General features: G+C 45.2%; 1 protein-coding gene across 1 annotated transcript; it reads right to left on the bottom strand.

Moving 5' to 3' along the window:
* Positions 1–6,861: 6,861 nt before the first annotated feature.
* Positions 6,862–21,506, bottom strand: IRS4 (insulin receptor substrate 4). The gene is given in 2 exon segments (XM_078064291.1): positions 6,862–7,405; positions 17,715–21,506. Coding segments are annotated over 2 exon segments (3,903 nt in total). The 3' UTR covers positions 6,862–7,294.
* Positions 21,507–24,763: the final 3,257 nt, after the last annotated feature.

Genomic DNA, 24,763 nt, shown 5'->3' with positions numbered 1-24,763 from the left:
AGTTAAATTATTCAAAAGCTGTTCCTTTCACATCTTATTTGTAAGATTCCCTAGGTAAGTCTGGAGCATTGTTCAGTTTAGGGCTAATTTTCCCCAATACTGAGGCAAGACCTTTCTGAGTATTCTATCCAATATCCCATAAATCTTGAGGTTTTCCATTCTGGTTGACAGGAACATGTCCTACTTCTATGCCTGTGTGAGTACCAAGCACTGTTACCTCTAATCCTTTCAGGTGGTTCTTCCTATGGCCTCAAATAATTTCCTTCCATGCCTGGTGTGATCAGCTATTTTGCCGAATACTCAAGGAGGACCCTCTACACACCTCTGGAGTTCTCTGTGAAGATCTTTCCTCTGTGGGAATGTATCTCATGAATTCCAGCCATCTTGACCTCCTTGTGCTTAGAGGTCCATCTCTTTAATTCAAGGGGTTGGCTTAGATTTCCCACCCCTGCACCATGGTCTGAAATTGCTCTCAAAGTAGTAAGACAGGTCAATTGTAGGGCTTACCAAGTTTGTTTCTCACCTCTGAGGGATCACTGACCTATATTAGTTGATGTCTGGTGTCTTGAAAATCCTTGTTTCATATTTTGAAAGATTTTTATTTTGTGTTTTTTCAGGTGGGAGAATAAATCCGGTCTATCTTGGCCAGAAGTGGAAGTCTTCTATCTCATTACTTACAATGATTTGGTGCCAGCTCAGAGTATAAATTCATTACAGTAACACATCAAAATCAGTCTAGAGGATTTTGTTTACTATGTGGTACATAGGGCTTTCAATGTAGGGTCATCTGGTGTGTCTTTTGTAATATGACTCTTTGTATTAGGATAGGCTGGTCTTTTGTCTCAGTTGTGATTTAGCAACTGGGGTTTCAGATAAGATTTTTTCTCGTTAATTCTGGCAAGATAAAGTTTTACTTTATCATAAGTGGGGAAAGTAGAAAATTGGTTTAAGTTTCTGAATCCACAAAGTGAAATATTATGAGCACCTTTGGTGTAATGAGAATTTCTTGGTGGAGCTGGACAGGGAGGGAGAAGAGAAGATCCTCTTTTCAAATCTGATGTGGCAAACTCTCATTTTCCATGGAGTATCATGGGTCATAAACTCTAGACTAGAAAGAAATATTTCCAATCATTTTATCCTATCCTCCTACCAGACTTCTTATCGGGACTTTAATAGATGGGAAGGGTAATTAAAATAATTTCTCCAAGGGAGAGAAGTGGGTGAATAGATAAATAGTTGGAAGGGTGGTAGGGCTTGGTCTACACCATACCTAAGATCCCTTGTAGTTCTAAACCCAATTCCAGAATGTCAACTCTATACCAACCAAGAGTCAACTATAGTTTTCTAATGTGCTAAGGAACCAGATTAGAACACTTGACAACTCCAATGTTGACCAAGTATCATTGTCACACCCCCACAAAAAGACATAGTAGTCTTGCAAAAGAGGTTTTTTGCAGTATCGACCTCTTACATGGGTTATATCTACTGTGTAATTAATGTGATATATTTAACTATAATTCTAAGCAGAATGAGCAGAATCGTAACTAACGTAAAGAAGAAAAAAAATGGAATAAGAAAGCAAGGTCAGATGGTTCCTAAACTGCTTCTGAGAAAGTTAAAAGAAACAGTAACAAAAATATGAGCACGAATATAGGCCTACATATATTCAATTCCCTGAAAATGATGCAGAAAGTGCAAAAATGTTGAAAAGCTTCTCGGAGTTACAAAATGAACTCTAAGTCTCACATTTTTCTGTAGACATTTAAGAATCCGCTTTCCATTTCAATATTTCTTTGCTCCTTTTGTTATTGAAATGCTAATTCAGATGATTGCCATACAGAAGACACTGTAATGGATATTCTGAGATTGAAAAAATGAAGGAGGGGATTGCTTCTCGTTCAGTTCTATGGACCCAAATGTTTAATATTAAGTTAAACCAGTGATCTCCTCTTAGGTTCTCGGGACTTTATTCTAAATAAGTTTCCTCCATTTATATAGCACACCACTGATGTTACTGACAAATTCCAATGTAACATGCAACAGTGGTTCCTAATTGCTTTAGCATTTATCATGCACAAGAGACAGGAGGAAAATTGTCTCATTTTGTACAGCTCCGTTGCATTTCTTATCTCTGAAGTACACTTAAGCAGCAAACTGGGACTTAAGGTAGCTGCCTGAAAACCAGCATCCATTAACATGCATGTCTTGGAGGGAAAATGAATTGGTTTTTCTCAAACGGAATACAGTTCAACCTCGTTCTGTGCATTGATTTTGCATAATTTCTCTTTTGCACATTTTATAAATTAGGGGTCCTGATCTGGCTTACCCACACAAATTCTCATACTCACATTTTCCAGGTTCTGCCTTTGGGCAGTTTTGTTTTCAAAACATTAAAAAAAAAGCTTTTAGGTGCGTTTCCAAGATGCCTTTTGGGTTCAATTAGCACCTAGTAATATTTTTCTAAACAGTCACTGGAGGTGCTTAACTAGTGTGTACTTATGCATGTTTTACCTGGTAAGTCTTCTGAATAGATTTTATGCTTTAAAGAAACAGTACCACTTCACGTTCTATAGTGAGCATGTGGTTACTATGTAGGAGACCAGGGGAGTGGAGCCGCTGAAGTTCTGTAGATCTTTCCAGCTAATGAGTTCTGCTGACTGTTGAAGCAGCCACACTGGCTATGCCTACTGTCCCAGGAGTTCAAGTCCCATTAAGATGTGAATCACCTATGAGGAATTCTTAATCTCAGGAAACAAACTGAGGGTTGCTGGAGTGGTGGGGGGTTGGGAGGGATGGGGTGGCTGGGTGATGGACATTGGGGAGGGTATGTGCTATGGTGAGCGCTGTGAATTGTGTAAGACTGTTGAATCGCAGACCTGTATCCCTGAAACAAATAATACATTATATGTTAAAAAAAAAGAAGAAGAAGAAGATAGTAGGAAGGGGAAAATGAAGGGGGGGAAATCGGAGGGGGAGATGAACCATGAGAGACTATGGACTCTGAGAAACAAACTGAGGGTTCTAGAGGGGAGGGGGTGGGGGGATGGGTTAGCCTGGTGATGGGTATTAAGGAGGGCACGTATTGAATGGAGCACTGGGTGTTATACGCAAACAATGAATCATGGAACACCACATCAAAAACTAGTGATGTAAGGTATGGTGATTAACATAACACAATAAAAAAAAAAAAGATGTGAATCACCAAATGAGTACACAGAGATCATGTAGTCTTGGTAAGCACAGATGTGCCCATGTCTTTGAGGGGCTGTTTGGGACGAAGAAAATACATTTGGACTGTGTCCTGACAAATATAGATTGCCGCTCTTAAAGTGAGGACTAGGGCTAGAATTCATATATAATCTGTGACATTAAAATGTGTGAATGAATATATATATGTGTGTGTATGTATAAATTGTTTTTTTTAGGTTTATCTCCTTGAGAGAGCGTGCGTGCGCACACACACACACATGCACACGTGTGAGTGGGGGGAGGGGCAGAGGAAGAGCATCTTCAAGCCGACTCCCGGTTGAGCACGGAGCCTGATGATGTCGCGGGGCTCGATCTCACACCCATGAGATCATGAGCTGAGTTGAAACCAAGAGTCTGACGCTCAACCAACTAAGCCACCCAGGCACCCCGATATATAAATTGTTTTTAAAGATGGTCTCTGTTGTGGACAATTTCTAATGATAAAGGCAATCTAATTACACCCTCCCATTGTGATATTCTTTACCCACAACTAAGGTCAAGTTGCACAATGAGCTCGATTGTCTGCAAATATACAATGTAGCTTGTGAATTATGCACATAATGTAGGAACTAACTCCCTACCCTGTTCCCCATCCGACTCCACAGGTCCCTTCCCCATCACCCATTGAACCTTGGTCGAGCATTGGTCCCCAAATCTTACTTACTTTCACTGCCCTTCTGTGTGGCAAGGGCGATTTGGTAAGGGAACCAGTGAGAGAGGCAATTATTTTTCTAGTGTTCCTTTCAATCTTTGGTTTCTGACAAGGCCGGCAATATAACTTACTAGTATGTTCTTGATATTTGACCCATCTGTCCTTCTATATTCCATCAATGCAAAACTGTTTTCTGTCTGTTCGTCGGTGTGTTTTTTATGTACTCATATTTGCCTTCCCAATGATTAAAAATAAGCCTATTCGACCCTTGAACTACACTGATTTGAACTGTGCAGGTCCACTTACACATGGATTCTCTTAAAAAATAAATACACCACAGTACCATAAATGTATTTTCTCTTCTTCACGATTGTCATTGTTATAATAATGTCTTCTTTTTTAAGAATACAGTATGTAATACACATAACATACAAAGTATGTGCTAATGGACTGTTTCTGTTCTCAGTAAGGCTTCCGGTCAGCAGCAGGCTCTTAGTTGTTAGCTTTCGGGAAGTCAAAAGTTAGACGTGGATTTTAGACTGTGCAGGGGGTCGGGGCCCCTAAAGCCCTGTGCTGTTCAGGGGTCAACTGTGAATGAAAAGGGAGTCAATTAAACGGCGAGAGTACGTGGCAAGGGAAGGAGAGGAAAGAAAACTGTAAATGATTACCTTACCCTCACTGAGTGGTCGATTCTCTATATAATTCATACCTCACAGTCGACATGAAAACTCAGCTAAGCTCTACGCAAGTACCACCTCCACGTTTGGAGACTCAGGAGTTATTGTGTTAACATCACCGAGAAGCCTGGTGTTTCTAAGCACAGTGACTTTTACCCAAATCCTAAGTTAACGGCTTTTTCTGAAAAATGCAGTCAGTGCCTCCACAGAGCAGGAAAAAAATATATATTTATAATATATATTTATAATATATTTATATATTAAAAATATATATTTATAGTAGGGATGACGCTATTAAGAAAAATGAGTCTCCACACATAATAACTTTCGTGAACACATTTATTGCGAGTAGCTCTATGGAAAGGCAAGTCAGATATATATATAAACACTATACAAAGTTGCAAGGTTGTCTCCCAAAACTGCAAATGAGATGTTTACAAAGAAACGAGAGTATAAGAGTATTTACAAAGGAAGACAAAGCCGGAGCAACTCAAAGCAGATCTGTGAAGCAGAAAGAGCAAATGTAATGAACCACTGGAACTGTAACGTTTTAGTTTTTACTGACCAAGTGACTATGTCTGATACCAAATTAAATGTAGAGGTCACCAAAAAAAAATAGTAATAATAATAATAATCGTTCCATCACTAGTTTTTCTTATCAGCAGCATAAACCAGTAGCTGGAAGGTAAGTGATATGTTGGTACACATATGCTAAAAGGATTCTTCCAGCACAATACTGAATAAATTAGTTGTGCCTGTAAACTAAGAAGTAGTGTCAGAAAGACTGCGTATTTGTTATGCTGTACCTGTGACTATTTGTACTGTTGTGTAGGAGGTTTCCCATCTATTTATTCAGCAAGTGTTACACCCCTGTGCTGGACCCTGTCGCTGGCAGCCCCCGAACCTAATATACAAATAAAGCAGTAGAGCATTTTTCCCCCAAATCATCTTTGCTTTCCACAATTCTGAACGATTGTGACTTAAAACTTACTTGAAAATAAAAATGGTGACAGAAGGCTTGAAGAAAGGCTGCCTATAGAGTGCACTGTTACCATATTGAACAAAAGCCACACTGCACTATTTGATTAGGTTGGGAAAAGAAGAGTCTGAAGGAACTGACGGAACCTACTGCCCTCGCGGTCACCAGTCACCGAAGGAGTGAGTGGGACCGCGGTTACATCCTCTCCCCGGCCCCATTCACAAGGGAAAAAAAGAGCCCCCTCCATCCCTTTGGTTGGTAGGCAAGGAATAAAAAAACAGACGTCAACTCGGCTCTTCGGAAAAGTTAGTTTAGCAACATGTACTATAAAGCCTGCTTGAAGATAGAAGTACACGTTCAAAGACATCAAAACCGAGTGGCGAAAAACTTCAGGTGAAGAGTACACGACTTCAAAGGTGCACATTGAATGCGAAGCAATTTTTTTTTAACAGAGTTACACACAACAGGTAGACCTACGTCACACGTGCACAGGTACACAGAGGTGCGCATACACACGCTCACGTGTGCGCACACACGCACTAGCACTCACACAGTTCTACAGACACTCACGCCCATCTGTGGTATGATGAGGTTTGCCAGTCAGGACACAAGTCACAACTTGTGTGCCATCACGTGACAAAGCTCTAAGCAAGCTTCAAGACCTTTGTACCGATCCTCTGTGATCACCACCTGTTAGTGTCATGTTCTCAAAGGTCCAGGTTCCTAAAATCTTAATTCAGTTTCCATCAGAGGCAAGCAAAAATAGGAGGAGGAAGCTTGCTCTGATTTTTTTTTTATTTGATACATCTTATATAGGCTCATTATCCATAAGGAAAACAAGACCTTATAAGAGGTCCCTTTTGGCTTAAGTTTCAGAATACTGATTGATGCACATACACGAATTTCTTGAATATGGGAAACTGATCTCTTTATAGGAGCCCTGGGCATGGGAGGGAGAGTGTGTGTCCAGCAGAGAGCCAGAGAGAGAGGAAGAATGGGGGGTAGGCGGGGGGGGGGGGCGGGGGGAGGCCCAGAGAGGCAGAGCGGGGCTTTGTGAGGAGACTTTGAATAACTTTGCTTCTTTAAAGGGGGAAAATGTAGGTTTCAAAATAAAAAAAAAAAATGGTTTTGGAGACGCTCAATTGATTTGCAGGCAGAACACTGCAGAATTGTATATGAACAAATAATCTGTTCCTCAGTTCTGCCTTTAAAATGTTGAAAATGCTCATTCAAGATATAAGTTCAGTTGACATTTAATGTGGACAGAAGGTTGCAGTTTTGTTAATGAGCAAAAACTGCGGTAATCTGTCCTTTGGTCCTGTCTTTAAGATGTTGAATATGTCCCATCAAGACATCAGTTCAGTTGACATTTAACTCCTTGGATCAAGAAATGTTTTATGTATGTACTACTCAGAAGAAAAAGATTCCAGATCATACCTACCTTCTCATAAACGTAACTTTTTTTTTTCTTTTTCTGCTCTTGTGTAAAGGATTTTCAGCTTCCAAACTAAACCTAAGTGTTATACATTGGTGAAATGGGTGTTGATTATGGCATATGCTTCCTTTCAAAGAGACTGGCGGGGAGGGGGGGACCAGAAAATAAAAGCAAAGTACAGTGCGAATTTCTTAATGCACAATTACTTGGTCCATAAGGCAGCAGGACGAATGATCTATGTTAGGATCATTCACCTGCCGGCATCCGTTTGTCAGCTTTTAGAAATTCAGGCTGTTTTCTATTCAGAAGCCTCTGAATTTTCTTTCTTTTAGGCAGATCTGGAGTGGACAAAGATGAAATTCCATAAGCATCACTTTTCTTCCAAAGTGTGTTTTTGTGACAATGTAATCACTCTAGGAAAAAAAAAAAAAAAGGATGACAAAACAAGTTACTTTCAGAATTAAAGTGTGAAGTCCTTTCCCGCTCCCCCCATCCCTGCCCAACAACCTCCCCCCCCTCCCCGGGCTCTAAAATAAAAGGAAATCAAACTAGTAGTTTTTGAGAGCCATACTGAGGAGACTGGCTCGGCGTGGACATGCCTAACTGCGTCAGCCACCTGTGACAAACGCTAGTGCGAGCAAGCCGGGCAAAAACTCAAGGGTAGTTCCTCCTTTTGCCCCCCAGGCTGTCACCCTGACATTTCCGGTGGACAGTGACCGGCAACCTCATTTGTGCGTGCACTGTTCTATTTCCTCCCAGTGGGTGCAGCCAGCAAGTGAGCCAGGCATTGGGCGGACAAGGAGAATTTTTGTCTTCTCCTACACGCTTGACTATGCCCTCACCAGATCATGTGGCACATAGTCAAAGGATTTGAGTACAGCCGTGGCGAGAGTCTCCAGGCTTGGTCACTGAATTTCTTCTAAAAGAGCAACGTCATACCTGTAAAGGAGATTTGGTTGACATCCTCATCTGTCTAATAAAAAGCAGCTCTGGCATTACTCTCTTGGCCTTCTGCTTATTGAGAGGGTGCATAAATGGGGAGTGGGCCAACAGGAAGGGGGGGTCTGGTACATTGGAGAAGGCACTGGGCTGGAGAGGGGATGGACGGAGATAAATGGTTAGTAAATGGATTATGGGATGCTAGTGTTCCTTTAAGATCTTCCCACCAAAGTACCACGTTTCACTACAACCAATCTCAAAGAATCCATGGAAAGCCTCACCCAAGTAGGCTTCAAGTACAAGATGTTGTATTAAAGCAGTATACATTATAGCAGTTTATTCTTTCAGTGGAGGTTTGAAAAATGTACCAAACTTGCAGGTGGATGAAGCATCAAATATCTCCATCATCCCCTTCCACCTACTTGCGCCTATTAGTAATAACTCATTATATAGGGCTGTTCCTCTACATTAAGAGGTTTTTTTTTTTTTTTAACACCCTAGATTAGTAAAGATACTAAGTTTTCCTGTCAGCAGTGGGTTTAGGAAATTTTCCGTTCTGTGGATCTATCAAGTTTACACAGGATGAAAGGCGTCCGTGAGAGCTCACCGTGAGAGAGCACAGGAGCAACACAATTATCTGCTGCAAAATGAGCATCACTGACTTTTGCACAAACTCTCAGCTAGACACTTTTGACAGAAATTTAAGGTTAGAAAGGCATCTCGCCTGATTTCGTGTGCTACTTTGTTTTAATATAAAAACATGTTTTAATATAAAGTACACTGCATGTACTTTAAAAGGGATTTCTTACTAACCTATATTTCGTATCTTTTCTAGAAACATACAGATTAAGCCTCATATGACTACCACATCAAAAATTATACTGAGCCCAAAATTAGGGGCATTTGTTACCACTTGAGTTGTTTTACTTTCTTCTTTACTCTTGTTTAAATGAGACTCTACTAAAAAATTGATTCATATTTCAATTGCTTTCCGGTAACACCTATGCCAACACTAACTGAATGTTTGGTAACATACTAAAACCTAGAGAATAATGGTGTGACTTCAAGTTTACATTACAAAATATATTTGTCAACTCTCGATTAACTACGCTAGTAGAAATGAATAATGCTATCCAAAACAAGATAATCCCAAAATAATTTAATTTGCTTTTGAAATGCACTATGGGAACTTGAGCCACAGATTTACCTTTGTAATCCTGTTTTACTTAGGCCAATATTAAAATGAGTTTACATTCCCTGAGCACATTCCAAAGAAGAGCAGAAAGCAGGAACTCAGAAGCTTGCTGGGTGGCAAAGGAAAGCACTTCAGGATTAAAACTCCACCAGAAACACGGCGAAATGAGTATCAAAAGGCTGATAATCATATCTGAGTTCCGTCTCTTGTTCATTTTTTTGGGGGGGGGTCTCTTGTTCATTTTGAGGTCATTTCACCACCAGAAAGGTAAACGGTGATGTTCTGAATACTGTGGCATGTTTTCACTGTGTTATTGCCACTCGATACTGACAGGTTACAAATGATGACCTTATTGGATGTTCTTACTTTCTGATTAATCAGAGACCTTTTTAAGGACGAGTTAGTTTCACCCCTTTTAATGGGAGGTGTATTCTTCAAGTAATTTTTCTCTGTAAGGGAGAAAAACTCATTGGACTCCGATGGGTCAACACATTTTCCGACTCCTGCCCCCCAAAACCTGGCAAGTATTATTTTGTTCTCGAAAACAAATGAAGTAAACTTTTCTGTTTCAATTTGTATAATGCTATAAACCTGAACATTAATCTTTAATACACTAATAAAGCACACATGACTTCAATATCCCTGGAAATTTGTAGGGCAAGCCAAGAAAGCCGTTCCTCCAGGGCATTCCAGACCTCTTTATGTGAATCATAAACATGCCTCTATTATGGTTTGAAGTCCAAAGCAGCAATGGTTCCCTTGCCCAGAGAGAGCCAAAACTATAACAATATATCCAGTTTTTCTTTCTCTTCCCACTCTCCTCCCATCTCACTGCCTTAGTTATCTTTTCAACTCCAATTTGCCCAGAACTCAAAAAACTACTTCTCAAGTTCTTCTCAACATTCCTCATTCTGCTTACTCGTCAACACGCTCTCCCTGCAATCAACTGGTGATCACACAGACGGGCAACCAAGCAAAGTGTCGAAGGCAAACAAATGAAAGGAAAGGAAGAGAAATGGAAGCAGAGACCCCAAAGATGAATGTACAATAACACAATTATATTATTTAGCTTGGCGTTGCCTCTTGCTTATATATAGTTCTCTCTCTCACTCTCTCTCTCTTTTTCCCAATAAGAACAGATCATCACACCTTTCTGTGTCCTGTGAACATACAGGAGGGTGATTCTCTAGGAACTGATAAAAAATCGAAGTGCTGTCCCTCAAGGGTGAAAACTGGCACTAACTGTTGTTAATCTTTACAACACCAATCATACCAGACTATTGTCTCCTTCTTAGACCAGAAGAGCAAATGCTTCTCCCCATGGGGGTAACGGGTTTGTTACAGAATAGTCAAAAGGATCTCTAAGGGAAATTGATGACACTTGTAAACCTCCATCTCCTCAAAGGACAGTTTCAATCGCGGGACACCTGCCCTTCACTAGCAGGCCCTGGACCACGTAGGCATGTTCATTCCAGTCTTGATTATCTGGATACAAACTATTTGGGGATTTTTATCCCGGGTCAGCTTCTCTACTACCTCCCAACACACACTTGGGCCACTTCACTCTGCTGCCTAGTTACTGCAGACTTAAAGAATGCAAGTTACTAGAATTCTCATATAGGCGGTCTCCAATTTACAAAAGAGGCATATTCCAAGGCTCATTGTTTAGTTGAAACTCAGAATAAATTATCCCGCAGAAGCAATGTTGCAAATAAATGGTGGATAGGTTCGTAGGCTCATCTAACACATGCCTGTATTAACCTATGCAGTTCTTGAACGAACAGAGGAGCTACTTGGACGATACCCAACCATCACTTACAACCTCATGTCTGTGGGAGGATGTGTTTGCAGCTTCAATTTAAGACTCCGGGGAAATATCTTTTTGACCCATGGCAAGAGGAAGAGTGTCCCCCTAAGCCCAGTGGCTGGCATAACTGGGGAGTGGGTGGGCTCTGAGGGGGGGGGGACAGTGTTGATATGCCTTGCAGGCTGGAGGCACAACTAAGAAAAGGCAGGAGTTAACCATCACGTGTATTGGTCAGACTTTCCAGGGTGCCCATGGGCACACATGTGAATAATTTTCAAGATGAATTTCGAGACAGACTTCATTGATATTCTCTCTAAGGTTCAGGCCTACAAGGAGAAAATTAGTGATTATAGAAAAGCAAATTATATAAATTGTGAAAACTAGCTAAAGTGACGACCATTTTGGGGGGGAATTGGATATTCAGTAAATCCAGAAGGTCTGGCTAGCATCAGGCATATTGTGGTCAATCCAACCATGAAAATAGCTTTAAACACTGGCCCAGCTGCCTCTGTGTCAACAAGTGAGAGTGGGGCAGGCAGCGCCGCCCGGGACCTGCAAAACAAGGACCCCTTCAAGGAAGGTTGTTCCTGCAAGCTAAGTCCCAACAGGCTGTGGGGTGGGAAGAAGCAACATCTGGTGGGGGGGGGTGAGTCCTCCATGGGCCCCGCACGACTCCCAGAGCGGTCCTCACCCTTTCAGCCAGAGAGAGGCCAGGACAGGATATGGTTTACCCAAATCAGGGACACACATTTGACAAAAGGCACGTGAGGGCAAGACTCACATAGTACAACCAGTGCAACCCTAGCCCGTAAGAAAGGGGTGTCCTGAAGCTAGTGAGAAAGAGTAACTTCCTCATTTCACTAAATAACTATGTAAGTGCATATTTTTCCATTAACTCTAAAAGGAATCAGCCAGAAAATTATAAGGGACCCTCTTGAGGCGCCCGGGTGGCTCAGTTGGTTTTGCGTCTGCCTTTGGCTCAGGTCATGATCCCGGGGTCCTGGGATGGGCTCCCTGCTCAGTGGGGAGTCTGCTTTTCCTTCTGCCCCTCCCCCTCCCCCTACTCCTGCGCGCTCTCTCAAACAAATAAAATCTTTTAAAAAAAGAAATTATAAGGTACCCTCGAGAAGAATGCGAACCTGTAATAGGATAGGTGTCTACATTTGAAAAAGTCTATTTTTCCAGCATTCAGCCCACATTTCCAGAAGAAGATTCTTTTTTTCCCAAAGGAGATGGAAATGTAGGACCTGTAGCTATACGACCAATAACCCAGGCAGCATTGCTACAGCCTGTATTTGAAGTTCATATGGCAAGCACAGTAGCTTGGCAATGTTATCAATAGCTTTAAAATTAGCAAGCTGATAGTCGTGGTAAAAACTGAATGTGTTGCAATGTATTCATTTCATTATTATAAAAGGATGCCTTTTTAATCTCTCATTTCTCACTCAGGACCAAGCAGTGTTTTCCAGTGAATGATCTTAACCATCTAAGAGCCTGGCAGCACCTCTTAGACAAAACATACTGCAGGCTTTAATTAAGCATTTTACAAAAGCTATTTTCCAATAAGTACCAATAAAACGTCTGGGCTATTTTTACATAGTCTTAAAGCATTAAAAAAAAAAGGTGCTAAAGAAAATGAATTTAATTTTAAACAAGGATTTTTATGTCTCGAGGATTTCATTTTCAAGGCTTCTAAAATCTATTTGCCTGACTGCCAAAAGCAAGTTTGCTTTTTAAACAAATGAAGAGCGTCTATTTCTACCACCCTTTGGCTTCCACCTGTCTCACTTTATCCTGTTGTGCCCACTGTGATGGTTTAGATTAGAATATCAGATTTGATACACATGGAAACATGAAATTAAGAGACTTTTGGCTATAACTGGCAAATACCAATGGATTATTAAGAAAACCAAAGCTATCTGACTTCAGTTAAGGAAATGACCATTAATGGAAGTTTAGGGAAGGCACCGCATCTCACTTTCCGTTCCTTTCAAGTGTTTCCCTGGGACCCAAATAGCTACACACACTATTTGTGTTGAGGAGGTAAAGATTAGCAAACTCCTCCCCAAACCAGATTTAAAACATTCAATTCCAGTACGGGTCAAATTCTTTTATTCTGGGAGCCATGGCAAACAGTTTAATGCGATGAAAATTACCCACGCTCTGGCAGATGGTTCACAGCTCTAACACCCTGAATGAATTACTTCCCCCCCCCCAAACTGCTACTATTAAATTCAAGAAAACTTGTCATTTTTTCCCAACCCTTGCCTATATAATAATCTTTCATCAATAGGAAAATGACAGATTGAACATCCGATGAGAGGACGGTGTGATGGGCTGGGTGGAGTGCTGGACTCGAGATCAGATGTACGGGTTTGATTTTCAGCTCTGTCACTTACCTCTTTGGCCATGGGAAAGTTCTTAACAGCAGGCTTCAGTTCCAGAACCTACTGTCCCCCAGCAAAATAATGAATGTGAATGTGTTTTGCAGATTACAGAGCAGTACACAACTGTTAAACATTCCCTCAAGCAACAAGTCGACAATTCAACAACAGTGCTTTTCAAATCACACACAATTATCGAGTTCTCCCTGTACTGGTTACTCTCACCTATTGCAACATGAAGATTTTTGTGTCATTCTAAAGAAGTCTGAGTTTGTTACCCCAAACAGCTGCCTTCCAATGACTCTAGAGTATTTGGGTTCATTTTTGGTGATCTGGGAGAAGACAGGAAAGCAAGAGATCCTGTTTGCGTTTTTATGCACGTGTGATATTTGGCTGTGCTCAGTTAAAGTCCTAGTCCTTGTTTAAAGATGGTTTGCTAGTGGCCGAAATTTTTGCCCTGGAAGCATCACTCTTAGGATGAATGCAAACGCATAGTGACTGCCAACGACTTTAGTTAACTTTAATTGAGTGAAGTCCTCTTTAATTGTTATAGGTCACCTACCTCTACTCCAAAGGACTGTCCAATTTTTTTTTTCCAGGGGTGGGGGTAAATGTTGCCTAAAATAAGTGACCTGTCAATGGTGATGGAAAAATCTCTGCTATATGGAGATTTTATTCTAGTAGTTTATAATAAATAAGTCCAATACAACAAAAGCAATTTGCTCTCAGCACCTGTAATTTATAGCAAGAGGATTTGGCAGTCGCATACTGAAAAGCAGCTTACACCTCCTTCATGTTAATAACAGTGTCAAACATTTCAAAAACTAGCTACTATGGATTTTTTCTTTTTTTTTTTTTGCTTTCCAATACCAAGTGCTATCACAACATGACTAATTTTGGCTGATCAATTCTCTCACTCCTTCTGGAGCTGCCCTTATCCTCCTATCTCTGGAATGGAAAAATCTGAATTTTTCACCTTAAGTCCCTTTTTTTTAAAAATTTTTTATTGTTATGTTAATCACCACATTACATCATTAGTTTTTGATGTAGTGTTCCATGATTCATTGTCTGTGCATAACACCCAGTGCTCCATGCAGAACGTGCCCTCTTTAATACCCATCACCAGGCTAACCCATCCCCCCACCCCCCTCCCCTCTAGAACCCTCAGTTTGTTGCTCAGAGTCCATCGTTTCTCATGGTTCGTCTCCCCACCTTAAGTCCCTTTAAACTATGAATTCTACCTCAGACCCAGCAGGAGAAGAGGCAAAAATGCATACATGAGTCAAGAATCAGACTAAACCAAATAAGAAACCACATTCTCCTCCTAAATGCTACTGCTTACAGCCCATGTGTTTAAAATGTGAAGACTCTGCCCCTTAAAAATTATGTAATGTGTTAAAAAAGTCAAGTCCAGGTTATATTTCTGGGTGTTTCCAATTGTCTTGAACAAATGGCTTTAAAGTACGTACTTACGTGCAATGTAACTGTAGGTAAATGAGATTATGTATTAATTTTGTGTCATATGAACAAAGTGCTTTATAATCACACTTCACGTTACTTGTTATAAGCAGATCGCAACTATAAAGACCCCAACCCTGAACAACCACGTAAACCATTTTAAATGAAAGTAAAGACGAACTGAAAGGTGGGATTTGAGGACAGAGAACTTTGTGCTTCTACACGTAATAATAACAGTAATAGCAATGACAATGGTGATGTTTATGTAATAATTCTTGTGCACCACTTACTAGGTGCCAGGCACTGTCCTAAGCGCTTGCCATAAATTAAAATTACCCTTTGAGATACATAACTCCCAAGAAAGACTATGCCTTTGCTCCTTTGTGAAAGCATATTTTTTCTCTTCTAACATGACATATATATGATAAATATATACACAGATATTTAATGTGGATACGAAGAGAGATCAGAAATGGGTGAAAATTATTCTATAGCTTTATAGTAAAAAAACACAAAACCTATCAGAATTATCTGCCCTGTTCTTAGCACTTCACAGACAACATCCTACCATATCGGTTTACATTAAAATGGAAACAAATGTCATTTCCTGCAATATGTTCTTTCTATATAGCTTTCCTTTTATATCTATATCTCAGCAATTTATGTGCCTGAGTCACTCTCAGGACCAATTACTTTTGCAAGAAACTAAATCATCAGTTTAAACTGTGGAAACTTTGCTTAGGTGTTAATCCAATCACAAAATAAAAATATATTTGTAAAGTGCTTTCAAGTCCCCAAATGCTTCTACATTCATTCTCTTATTTTAACCTAAGCACCTTCCTCCCTGTCAGATGCAGCCTCCTTTCTCTAGTTACTCAATAAAGCCAGGAATATCCTCAATGAGCAACACATTTAGACAACACCAAACCTCCCAAATAGCTACAAAGTCATCTGAAGCCATTTATAAGTCAGCAACTTAGGCTAAAATAATGATAATTGGATCTAGATAATCCTTGGGAAGTCAGGGTTTATTGCAGGAACAAGATTTCACTAATTATAATCTTTGTTTAAACAAAGACTATGAAAAGTAGAGACAAACGTCTCGGAAAATGTGTCCTTTCCAAAGAACCACAGGCAAACAGGCAGCTTTGGCCACGCGTACGTCAATATCACAAATGGTAGCTTCAGCAGTTAGGTTCAAGCAGTAGCTTGAGACCAATTTTCAGATGTACTTTACAGACTAAAACAGATCTGTTCCTGAAAAGCTGATTGTGAGTCAATTTCTTGAAAACAGAACTACATATTTTAAATACATAGCTCTGGCAGTAGTGGTGATCCTGTGTGTGTGTGTACTGGGGGGGCAGGTGTCAAAATTTAAAGGAGCTCTGAATTGAATCCCCTGGCAAGCCAAAGCATCCTTTTGTCGTCTTAATGATCGCTCTTTAGTGTGTCCATGCTGCAAATGTGAGTTTTTGTATGGCAAGTCTTCTAAACCGGGGGGGGGGGGGGGGGGGGGGGACAGGGGAGGGGGCTACACCTGCACTAAATAGGGAGCTTGTTAGGTGACTGTTGTGATCAAGTCCCCGACTTGTTCTGCCTGATCAAGCACAGTGGGCAGAGATCCAATCACAAAAGCATTCCACAAAGCAAGCAAAGCAAAAATCTTCACTAAACTGACTACTGGAATGAAAACTCCTGGGGTCCACCCCTTCCCTTCACTGGGGAAGCAGCACAATCTTACTGACGAGGGAAGGCACGGACTATGGAGACATCATCTTCGGAAATCATTTCCTGAGAATGTCTGCAGGCGCACTGATAACAACACTGCATACCGTACACAGTAGATTTACTCCAAGTCTCCCTTTCAAGTCTGACAGCTCCCACTCTCCCTTATTTCTTCCTTTGGAAAAGTAACCCTTTACAAACTGCCCACTGTTCCAGGGTAGGCTGTTCCCTGGGGTCAGGTCTTCCGCCTCGCCTTATTATCTTGCTTTACTGGATTTCCCAGAAGACACACCAAGGAGCTGTTTTCAAAGCTTTTTAACCCTTTCAAACTATATTCATACCCATTATCAAGTTGTCACCATTCCCTCTTTGGGGGGAGTTACATGAAGAAAACAAGGCATAGGGAAGGTGACTTGCCTGTCAATACTAGTGACAGACAAGGAACCAGCAAGGGTTCTGGCAATGCATCCTGCGTAAAAACCAAACAAATCAACACAACAACACATTCCCGAGCCAAACACGCTCTTCTTTTAATCACCTGTTGTTCCAGATTCTGTTTTGTGCCCTCCAGACATTCAGGCTAACAATGGAGATTTAACCTTCTTGGTAAATCACAGCCAACTAGCACAACAATGACTGCTTTTGTAAAAAGTAACTTTCGAAGGAGAAAGGGTACCTCCCCCAGAAGTTACGGTCGATGATTACTGCTTAATATTTGGTGCTCTTTTTAAAATTTTTGTAACCAAATATGGGTGTTTGTAGCAAAGTCGCTTTTACCCGTTGATTTGAAAAGTTGATAGGATCCGATGCATGGTGTCTGTCTGCATAAGTCATTAAGTGTCAGGGAAGGATGTTTGAAAGCATCTATCTATCTAATCTATCTATCTATCTATCTATCTATCTATCTATCTATCTATCTATTATCTATCTATCTATCTATCTATCTATCTATCTATCTATCTCCTTAAGCTTTAGCTACTCCTAAAAAGTAGAACCAGTGTTTAAATGATAATAGGGTTCGGGTTTTTTTCCCCCCAGATAAAGAAATTTATGACTGGATACAAACTTAAGTTTTTTGCAAAGATCACAAGGTATGGCACGAATACTGAAAACTGAATTCTACTCTTCGTGCTAAATAGGCACCAGTTAATGGAAGGTTAACTCGCTTTTTCCTACTGCCGTAGACATCGATTCATTAAGCAATAACCATTAACTTCGGGAAAAGGATTCCAAAATTACCCACCTCTGCGGGGAGAGTCGAACTTCTTGTTGTCAGGTCTGGCAAAGTCCATTCTCACGTAGGTGTCGTCGTCTTCGTCGTCAGGCTCCTCTCGCTCCGGGGGACTCGGCACCGGGCGGCGAGGCGGTGGGGGCGGGGCGGCCGCGGCGGCCCCGTTCTCACCTCCGGCTAGGTCTGCCGGCGGGTCGGGGGCTCTCGGGCTCGAGCCACCGGCAACGTTTTGCGGCCCCCTGACCGCTTCGGCGGCCGCAGCGGCGCCAGCAACAGGTTGGAACCAGCGGACGGAGGCGGAGTCAAACCGAGCGGCGGCCTCCAAGCCCCGCGCGGCTGCCCCGATGCCCGGGGCCACGGCCAGGGCCGAGGCGGCGGCTAACGCCCGGCTCAAGGCTAAGGCCGGCACAGCTGCCGAAGCGGCGGCGGCCGAGGCAAAGGAGGCCGAGAGGTCTCTCTCGAGGCTGTCCGTTGGGAAAGCCGAGACCGCGGCCCTGGCGGCCCCAAAGAAACTTTGCGGATGGCTTTGCAGGCGTCTTCGCTCCAGCTGCTGTTCTTCCTGCAGCAGCCGAGCTACAGGCGGGGGCTCGGAACAGCGGCTGGGGGTGAGAGAAATGTCCATACAGCACTCGGAAAACGGGTCGACCACATAGATGCGACCTGTTTCAGCATCATAGCGAATGGCACTGTCACCAAAAGGCACGGCCGGTGGCATTGCTGGATTGAAAATCACTTCAATGTAGTCGCCCTCTTCCTCATTCGCACTGCCACCTGTAGCGCTGGGAGGAAGAGGCGCAAGGGGCCACCTAGCACCTTCCAGAAAGAGGGGGTTGGCACCTGGAATGGCTCTTAAAAGATTCGAGAGCCTGTGTGCTGGGTTTGGAAATGGCAGTCCGAAGTCCACATTCACATAGTTAGAAAAGGCTGTCGGTCTGAGGCCAGCAATGATGCCCCACGAACCTGGCAGTCCGTGGATAAAGGGGGCTGGCACATTGCTCGCTCTCTTAGTGAAGTCAATGTTGACGTAGTCACGAGACCTGTCAGCTCCTCTCTGTTCACGTGTGGGCTTTTGTGATTTTGGCTTGATTTTATTTCCTTTTGTGATAAAAGAGAGGCGGTTAGGTCTCTTAGCCTTGTTCTTGGGGGGCCCATCATCTGAAGGCTTTGAGGGTGACCCCCCATCTCCACGCTTCGAGAATGACCCCTCGACTGAAGGCTTTGAAAGGGCATCTTTGGGGCCCCCGTTCGATGAGGCTTCCTTGTCTAGGCCCTTCCCGGGGAATTTTCCAGGTAACATTGGTACATACTCACTGTGGTCACTCTGTCCCAACGGGGAGCCCCGAAAAGGATTCGGCAGGGATAGGTAGGAGCTCCAACTTTTAGAGGAAGAGCCACCCTGAGGATTTGGGGGGTTTTTTGGAATTGCACCGGCTCCAGGAGCCATAAACATATAGTCACTCTCACTGTCATTGTCCTTTGACTCCTCCTCCTTTTCAGGATCCGGCTCTTTGGGGGGACTTGGGGCAGGTGGTGGGCTCACTCTGGGAAACATCATCATGTACCCTCTTGAATCTTCAAAAGGTGACCGAGAGTGGCGTTTTGAATCAGAGAAGTTTTGGGGAGCCATTGGCATGTAATCACTGGAGCTTGGGAGAGGGGCCGCCACCCCGGGCCTCATTGGCACGTATGGGTCATCCTCATCTTCGTCAAAAGCTCTGGCTCTGTGGGGACCCCGCGCTGCACCTTCTGGGGTCTCTAAGTCTTTGACCTCCTTGGCCTCTTTGCGTTCTTTTGGGGCTCCTCTGTCGGCACAAAAATAGAGCCGGAACCTTCCCCCGGACTTCCCTTTACCACCAGTTGCTCCAGCCGGTGGGGGCGGAGGCGGTGGAGGAGGCGGCATGTGCTGCTTGCTTTGAGTTAATTTGCCAAAGTAGGACCTTTTCTTCAGAGATTTTCCGCGCTCACCATTGTCCTCGGAGGTCTTCCCACTTCCTGAGCCTTTGCCCCCTCCGGGGTTCTTTCCCCCGCCTGAGCCCTGGCCATCTCCCGCTCCCCGCCCATCGCCTGAGCCGTGTCCGCCGCCGCGGGCTCCCTGGCCACCGCCCGAGCCGTGCCCACCTGCAGTGCCCTGGCCATCGCCTGCACGCTGGTTTCCTCCTGCCCCCTGGCCCCCCGAGCCCTGGCCACCGCTGGAGCCCTGGCAGCCTCCTCCGGAGCCCTGCCCCCCGCCCGAGCACTGGTTTCCTCCCGAACCCTGGCTACTGGAGCCTTGGCCACTGGAGCCCTGGCCACCTCCGGAACCCCGGCCATTTCCCGAGCCCCATCTGTTCATGGGCATGTAGTCACCTCCGTTTCCTTCCTGACCCTCTGGGCCCCGAGGGCTGCCTTCTTCCCCAGAGCTGCCGGAGCCAGAAGCTCTGTCGTTCGGGACTTCTGCGGCAGGCGGGACACGCACCGGGCTGGGGGGGAGGCGGCGAAAACAGCTGCCGGGCACTGAAATCGCTCTCCGGGACCTGCGCGCTCTGGGCAGGTGCAGTCTTCCTTGCCTGGAGGGGGACACGGGTTCGCTGGGTGTTAGGCAGCGCCTGGTGAGGAGCATCTCGTCCTCGCCGTCACCGATGGCCCTGAGGTGGTAAAACTGCTCAAAGCGGGACCTTCTCAGCCAGCCGCCGGGCTCGCGCGGCAGCGTGTCCAGGTGCCTCCTAGCGGACAGCAGGGTTAACAGGTGGGCGCCGACGCTGATGCTGTAGGTGCGGCAGCGGGCTCGGTATTCGTCTGCACACAGGGCTCTCATCTTCTCCAAGAACAGCTCGTGCATGTTTTGGGCCACCACACAGTCATCGACCTGCATCCACAGCTCGCCGGGACCGATGACGGTGGACCTACCGACTTCCAAGAAGAAATACTGCTCCGAGTGGCCGCAGCGACGGATGCTCAGGAGCTGGACGACCACGCTGGCCACCTCGGTATTCAGCCTCACAAACACCACCTCCTCGTCGGTAAGACAGAGCCGGAACACGCCGCTCAGCTCTTTTCTGTGCCCCAGCCCCCTGGGTTTGACTATTACCTGCCACACATCCTTGTAGAAGGGTGGCTCCGCCGCCGCTGCAGCCCCCCGCGCGGCCGGCTCCCCATCCGGCGACGCGCCGGGCGTGCCGCAGCGGCGGCGCTTGCTCTCGAGGATGAGGCGGCTGAGCAGCAAGTACCAGCTCTCCTGCTCCGACTCGTTCTCGGCCACCATCGCGAAGTACTCGTCCTGCGTGAAGAGGGCGATGAGGTGTCGGTACCTCGCGTCGGCTCGCTGGCTCACGGAGAAGCACTGGTACAGGCTGATCACGCGCCGCGGCGGGATGAGCGCGGGGACCGCGGCGCCGGACGCCGCCGCCGCCGCCGCAGCGGCCGCGGCGCGGACACTGTGCCGGAACTTCCTGGCGTTTTCGTAGTATTCTAGCCGAGCCGGGGCGTCGGCGGTCGCGAGTTTGAGCACGAAGTAGCGCCGGTGCCCGTGCTTCTGCTTCCGCAGGTAGCCGCGTTTGCAGACTTCGTCCCCGACGGGGAGGTCCTCCTCATCGGACTCCGAGTCTGACCGGGAGCCCGTGGCCGTGGAGAGCCACATGGCTCCCGGACAAGACGACCCGGTCCCAATGAGTGCGGTCGGGGGGCCCGAGGAAAGAAGTGGGGTGGTCGCCACCGCAGCTAGAGCCGCCGCCGTTGCCGCTGCTGCAGCTCTCAGTCTCCTTGTCGCTTGGTCGCGAGCGAAGGAGCCACTCGCCATGGTGATGCACGATGGTTTTAAGGTGAGCGAGGGGGAGGGGGGGGCTCGGGGAAGGGAGGGCTGGGGGAAGAGGCCGTCTACCCCTGTCCGCCCGCCCCAGCCCCCTCCCGCCTCGGCCCCGCCCCCGCCCACTCCACTCAAAGCGCGCGGCGGCGGGCAAAACAACACGTGACCGCTGCCTCACGCGGCGGCCGCTGCGGCTCCAGCTACCGGCGCGGTGGAGGGGCGCGAGCCGCCGCCAGCCAAGGTGTGCAGGGGAGGGGGCGGCGGGCCCGAGAGGCGGGGCCGCCGCCTCCCCGGCCTAGACGCTCCGTGAAGCTCCGGGCCTGTGGGCCTCGGGAGGACCGACGGGAGGAGGCGGGGCTGCCCGGCCACGCTGGTCCTACCGAGGAGTCCACGAAGGCACGAGGGGGCGGGAGGAGGAGGCGGGGAGGGGCGGAGGGGAGCGCGGCCCGCGATCGGGGCCGGGTGGGGGCGCCACAGCCCGGGCTCCATTGGCTGGAGGGGGCGAGAGGTGGCAGCGGGGGCGGAGCGCAGCCCGTCCCGGGCGGCGCCGGGGTGGAGAGCTAGCACCGCCGCGGGACAGTTTGTTTGTTTATTTAGGGAACGGGAGCCAGGTGAAACTGCTCCCGGGTTCTCATTGGACGGGAAGGGAGCCAATGGGAGTGCCTGGCAGGGAGGCAGCCTTGAATTAATTAGTTTGGGGGGCAGGAGGGGAGCCGAGGGGCGAGGGGGGCGGGGCTTGGGTCCCGGAGTGGGCTCCGCCGAGTGGCTGTCGCGCACGCGGGCGGTAAACAACCCTCTGCAAGTAGCTGTTAATGGTAGTGCTAAAACTCGTGCGGATCCCTGAGCCGCGGTGACCCGGGGGCCGGCGGCGGGCGCCCTCTCTTTTTTTTTTTTTTCCTCCCTGTCCCTCCCAGAAATCCTCTATTCCTGTCACAGGCAGGTCCCCTGGCTCCCGCCGCGCGCCGCGAGCTCGGCGTCTCGGGGAGAAAGTGTGGGCAGCCCCCTGGAAACGTGTTAACGACCGGGGCCCTCAGACCTGCCTCCCACCGCGCTGCAGGCACTCCCGAGCCCGCTCCAGCCCTGACAAAAGCCCGCGACTCTCAGGCACCCGAATCACAGCTATGCCTTTAAAATGAACACGCTCTCTAATCAGAGCGCATTTCTAGTCCACGAAACGCAGGTTGGCTAAAGATGCGGTTTCTGGCTATTTGATTAGTGATGTCTCTGAGAGCACGAATTTGGGGGCCTGCAAAGTATACAGCCATGTTGAAAAAACTCGGACTCGGTGCTTACTGAAATACGCCAGAGATGAGCTGTCGTGGTATTTTCCCGTGAGAGATGTTTCGAAAAGCGCCTTTAAGGGAATCTCAAAATAATATTGTTTCCCTTTCCTTGAGCGAGACCGAAAAACTTTAGAAACAGAAAAGCTTGTACCCAGAACAAAGGATCACACCGAATACATATCCTAGAATAGAGTTCACATCCCTCGCGTCAAGAAAAGATTTTTGCTGAATTTCAGTCTACAATTTGACATCACAAAAATAAGAACTACTGCCTCCCTTGTTTCTGGAAAAACTGCTGGAGTGTAAGTGCAACCTCTTTAAGTCTCTCTCTTCCCTCTCTCTCCCCCCTTCTGTCTCTCTCTCTCTCTCTGTCTCTTTCTCAGTTTGTCTTTTACTAGGATTTCAGCTTCCTAAGTGTGGAGATGGGTCAGTATTACATTAAAATGTCAAAGGAGTGACCACAAGCGCAAAGAGGGATTTGGGGGAGACAAATGATATTTCTCTCTGAAAGAATGGAATGTCGGTTCACCTTTGCCCTAGGGTGGATGCTGCAAAGGATATTATTTATAAAATCTAACAGTAAAGGAAGCAGTGTATACATCATAAAAATAAACCCCATCCCTGCCCTTTTAAGAATTTGTTCTCTCTTAGGAGCAGAATAAACAGATTTGGGTGAAGGGCTCCTTTTTGACGCTCCCACTTGGGGAAAAAAGAAATTGGCTGTGGTTGTCTCCAAAATATTAGAAACATTAACATTCCCTCTGCTGCCGCCGGCTTATAAGCACAGCATATTCACAGGTGCTCCGAACAGCGGTGGTTTCTGAAAGGGGCTCTCAGAAGCACAATGAGTGTGGATGCTCAGAGAGCCCTGACTGGAGCTGCTCCCTACATGTTTCAGCTGCCTGGTCACATACGTAGAAGATTTCCTACACTTACAACCCAAATGCTAATGAATAAAATAAAATAAAAATAAAAAAATTTTATCATAGGTATTACGATGTTTCATGAGTCTTTGCAAGCGTAGGGTTTTGCTTTAGATAGAAATGTTTTGGAAACAAGGCAATGCATTTGGAAGTGCTGTGAGTAAAAACATGACATTTTAGAATGTATTGAAAGACATTAAATGGCATCCTGAATAAAATTTGGAAAATACTGAAAATAATAGATTTTTAAATCCTCATGTCCTTACAGAGTTCTGGCATAGAGTAGTAGGCTTACACTGTATATCGTTTTGTATCTTGTTCTTTTCAATGCTACAAGGTAACATTTTCCTGTGTTATTATGGATCAGCCTAAACGTCAATTAAAACGCTGCAAAGTGTTTAGGCAGCTGTGTATTAATGTACTTAAGAATCCCTCTGCTTTGCGCTGTTTGGCTGTTTTTTGTTTTGTAATATTATAGATAATGCTGCAACAAACATCTTGTTCCTATAGCTTTTTTTTGTTTGTTTGTTTAGAATTAGTCCCTTGGGGTGGAAACCAAGGAGTAGAATTACTGGGTGAAAGGTATGAACATGCGATGCATTATTTTTCAAAAATATTATATCAGTTTACCATGTCACCATACTGATTGGCAGAATTGGACATTCTTATTTTTTAAAAAAAAATCACTGATACATGGGTGCAATGGTATTGGACTGGTCTTTTAATTTGCATTTTTGTTTACTAGTGAGATAAAAAAAACTTTTATATATTTGCTGACAGTAGACTGTCTTCTGTAAAGTGTCTTTTATGCCCTTTGCTTTATCTCTTGGAGTCTTAGTATTTTTTTTTCCTTATCTTGTGCCACTTGTTTACATAATAAAGATATTAAAACTTCCATCATATTTGTTGTAAGTTTTTTCCCCAGTCTATTAATGAAAAACATTGCATTTAAACTTGATTCCATTCTATTTTGAAAGGTGTGTAGATTTGGTACAGTGAGGTTTGTAATGCAGCGTAGGAGAGAGCGATTCACACACACAGATAC

Source organism: Halichoerus grypus, chromosome X, assembly GCF_964656455.1.
Source record: "Halichoerus grypus chromosome X, mHalGry1.hap1.1, whole genome shotgun sequence".
NCBI classification, from domain to species: domain Eukaryota; kingdom Metazoa; phylum Chordata; class Mammalia; order Carnivora; family Phocidae; genus Halichoerus; species Halichoerus grypus.
This window is presented reverse-complemented; position numbering and strand designations above follow the sequence as displayed.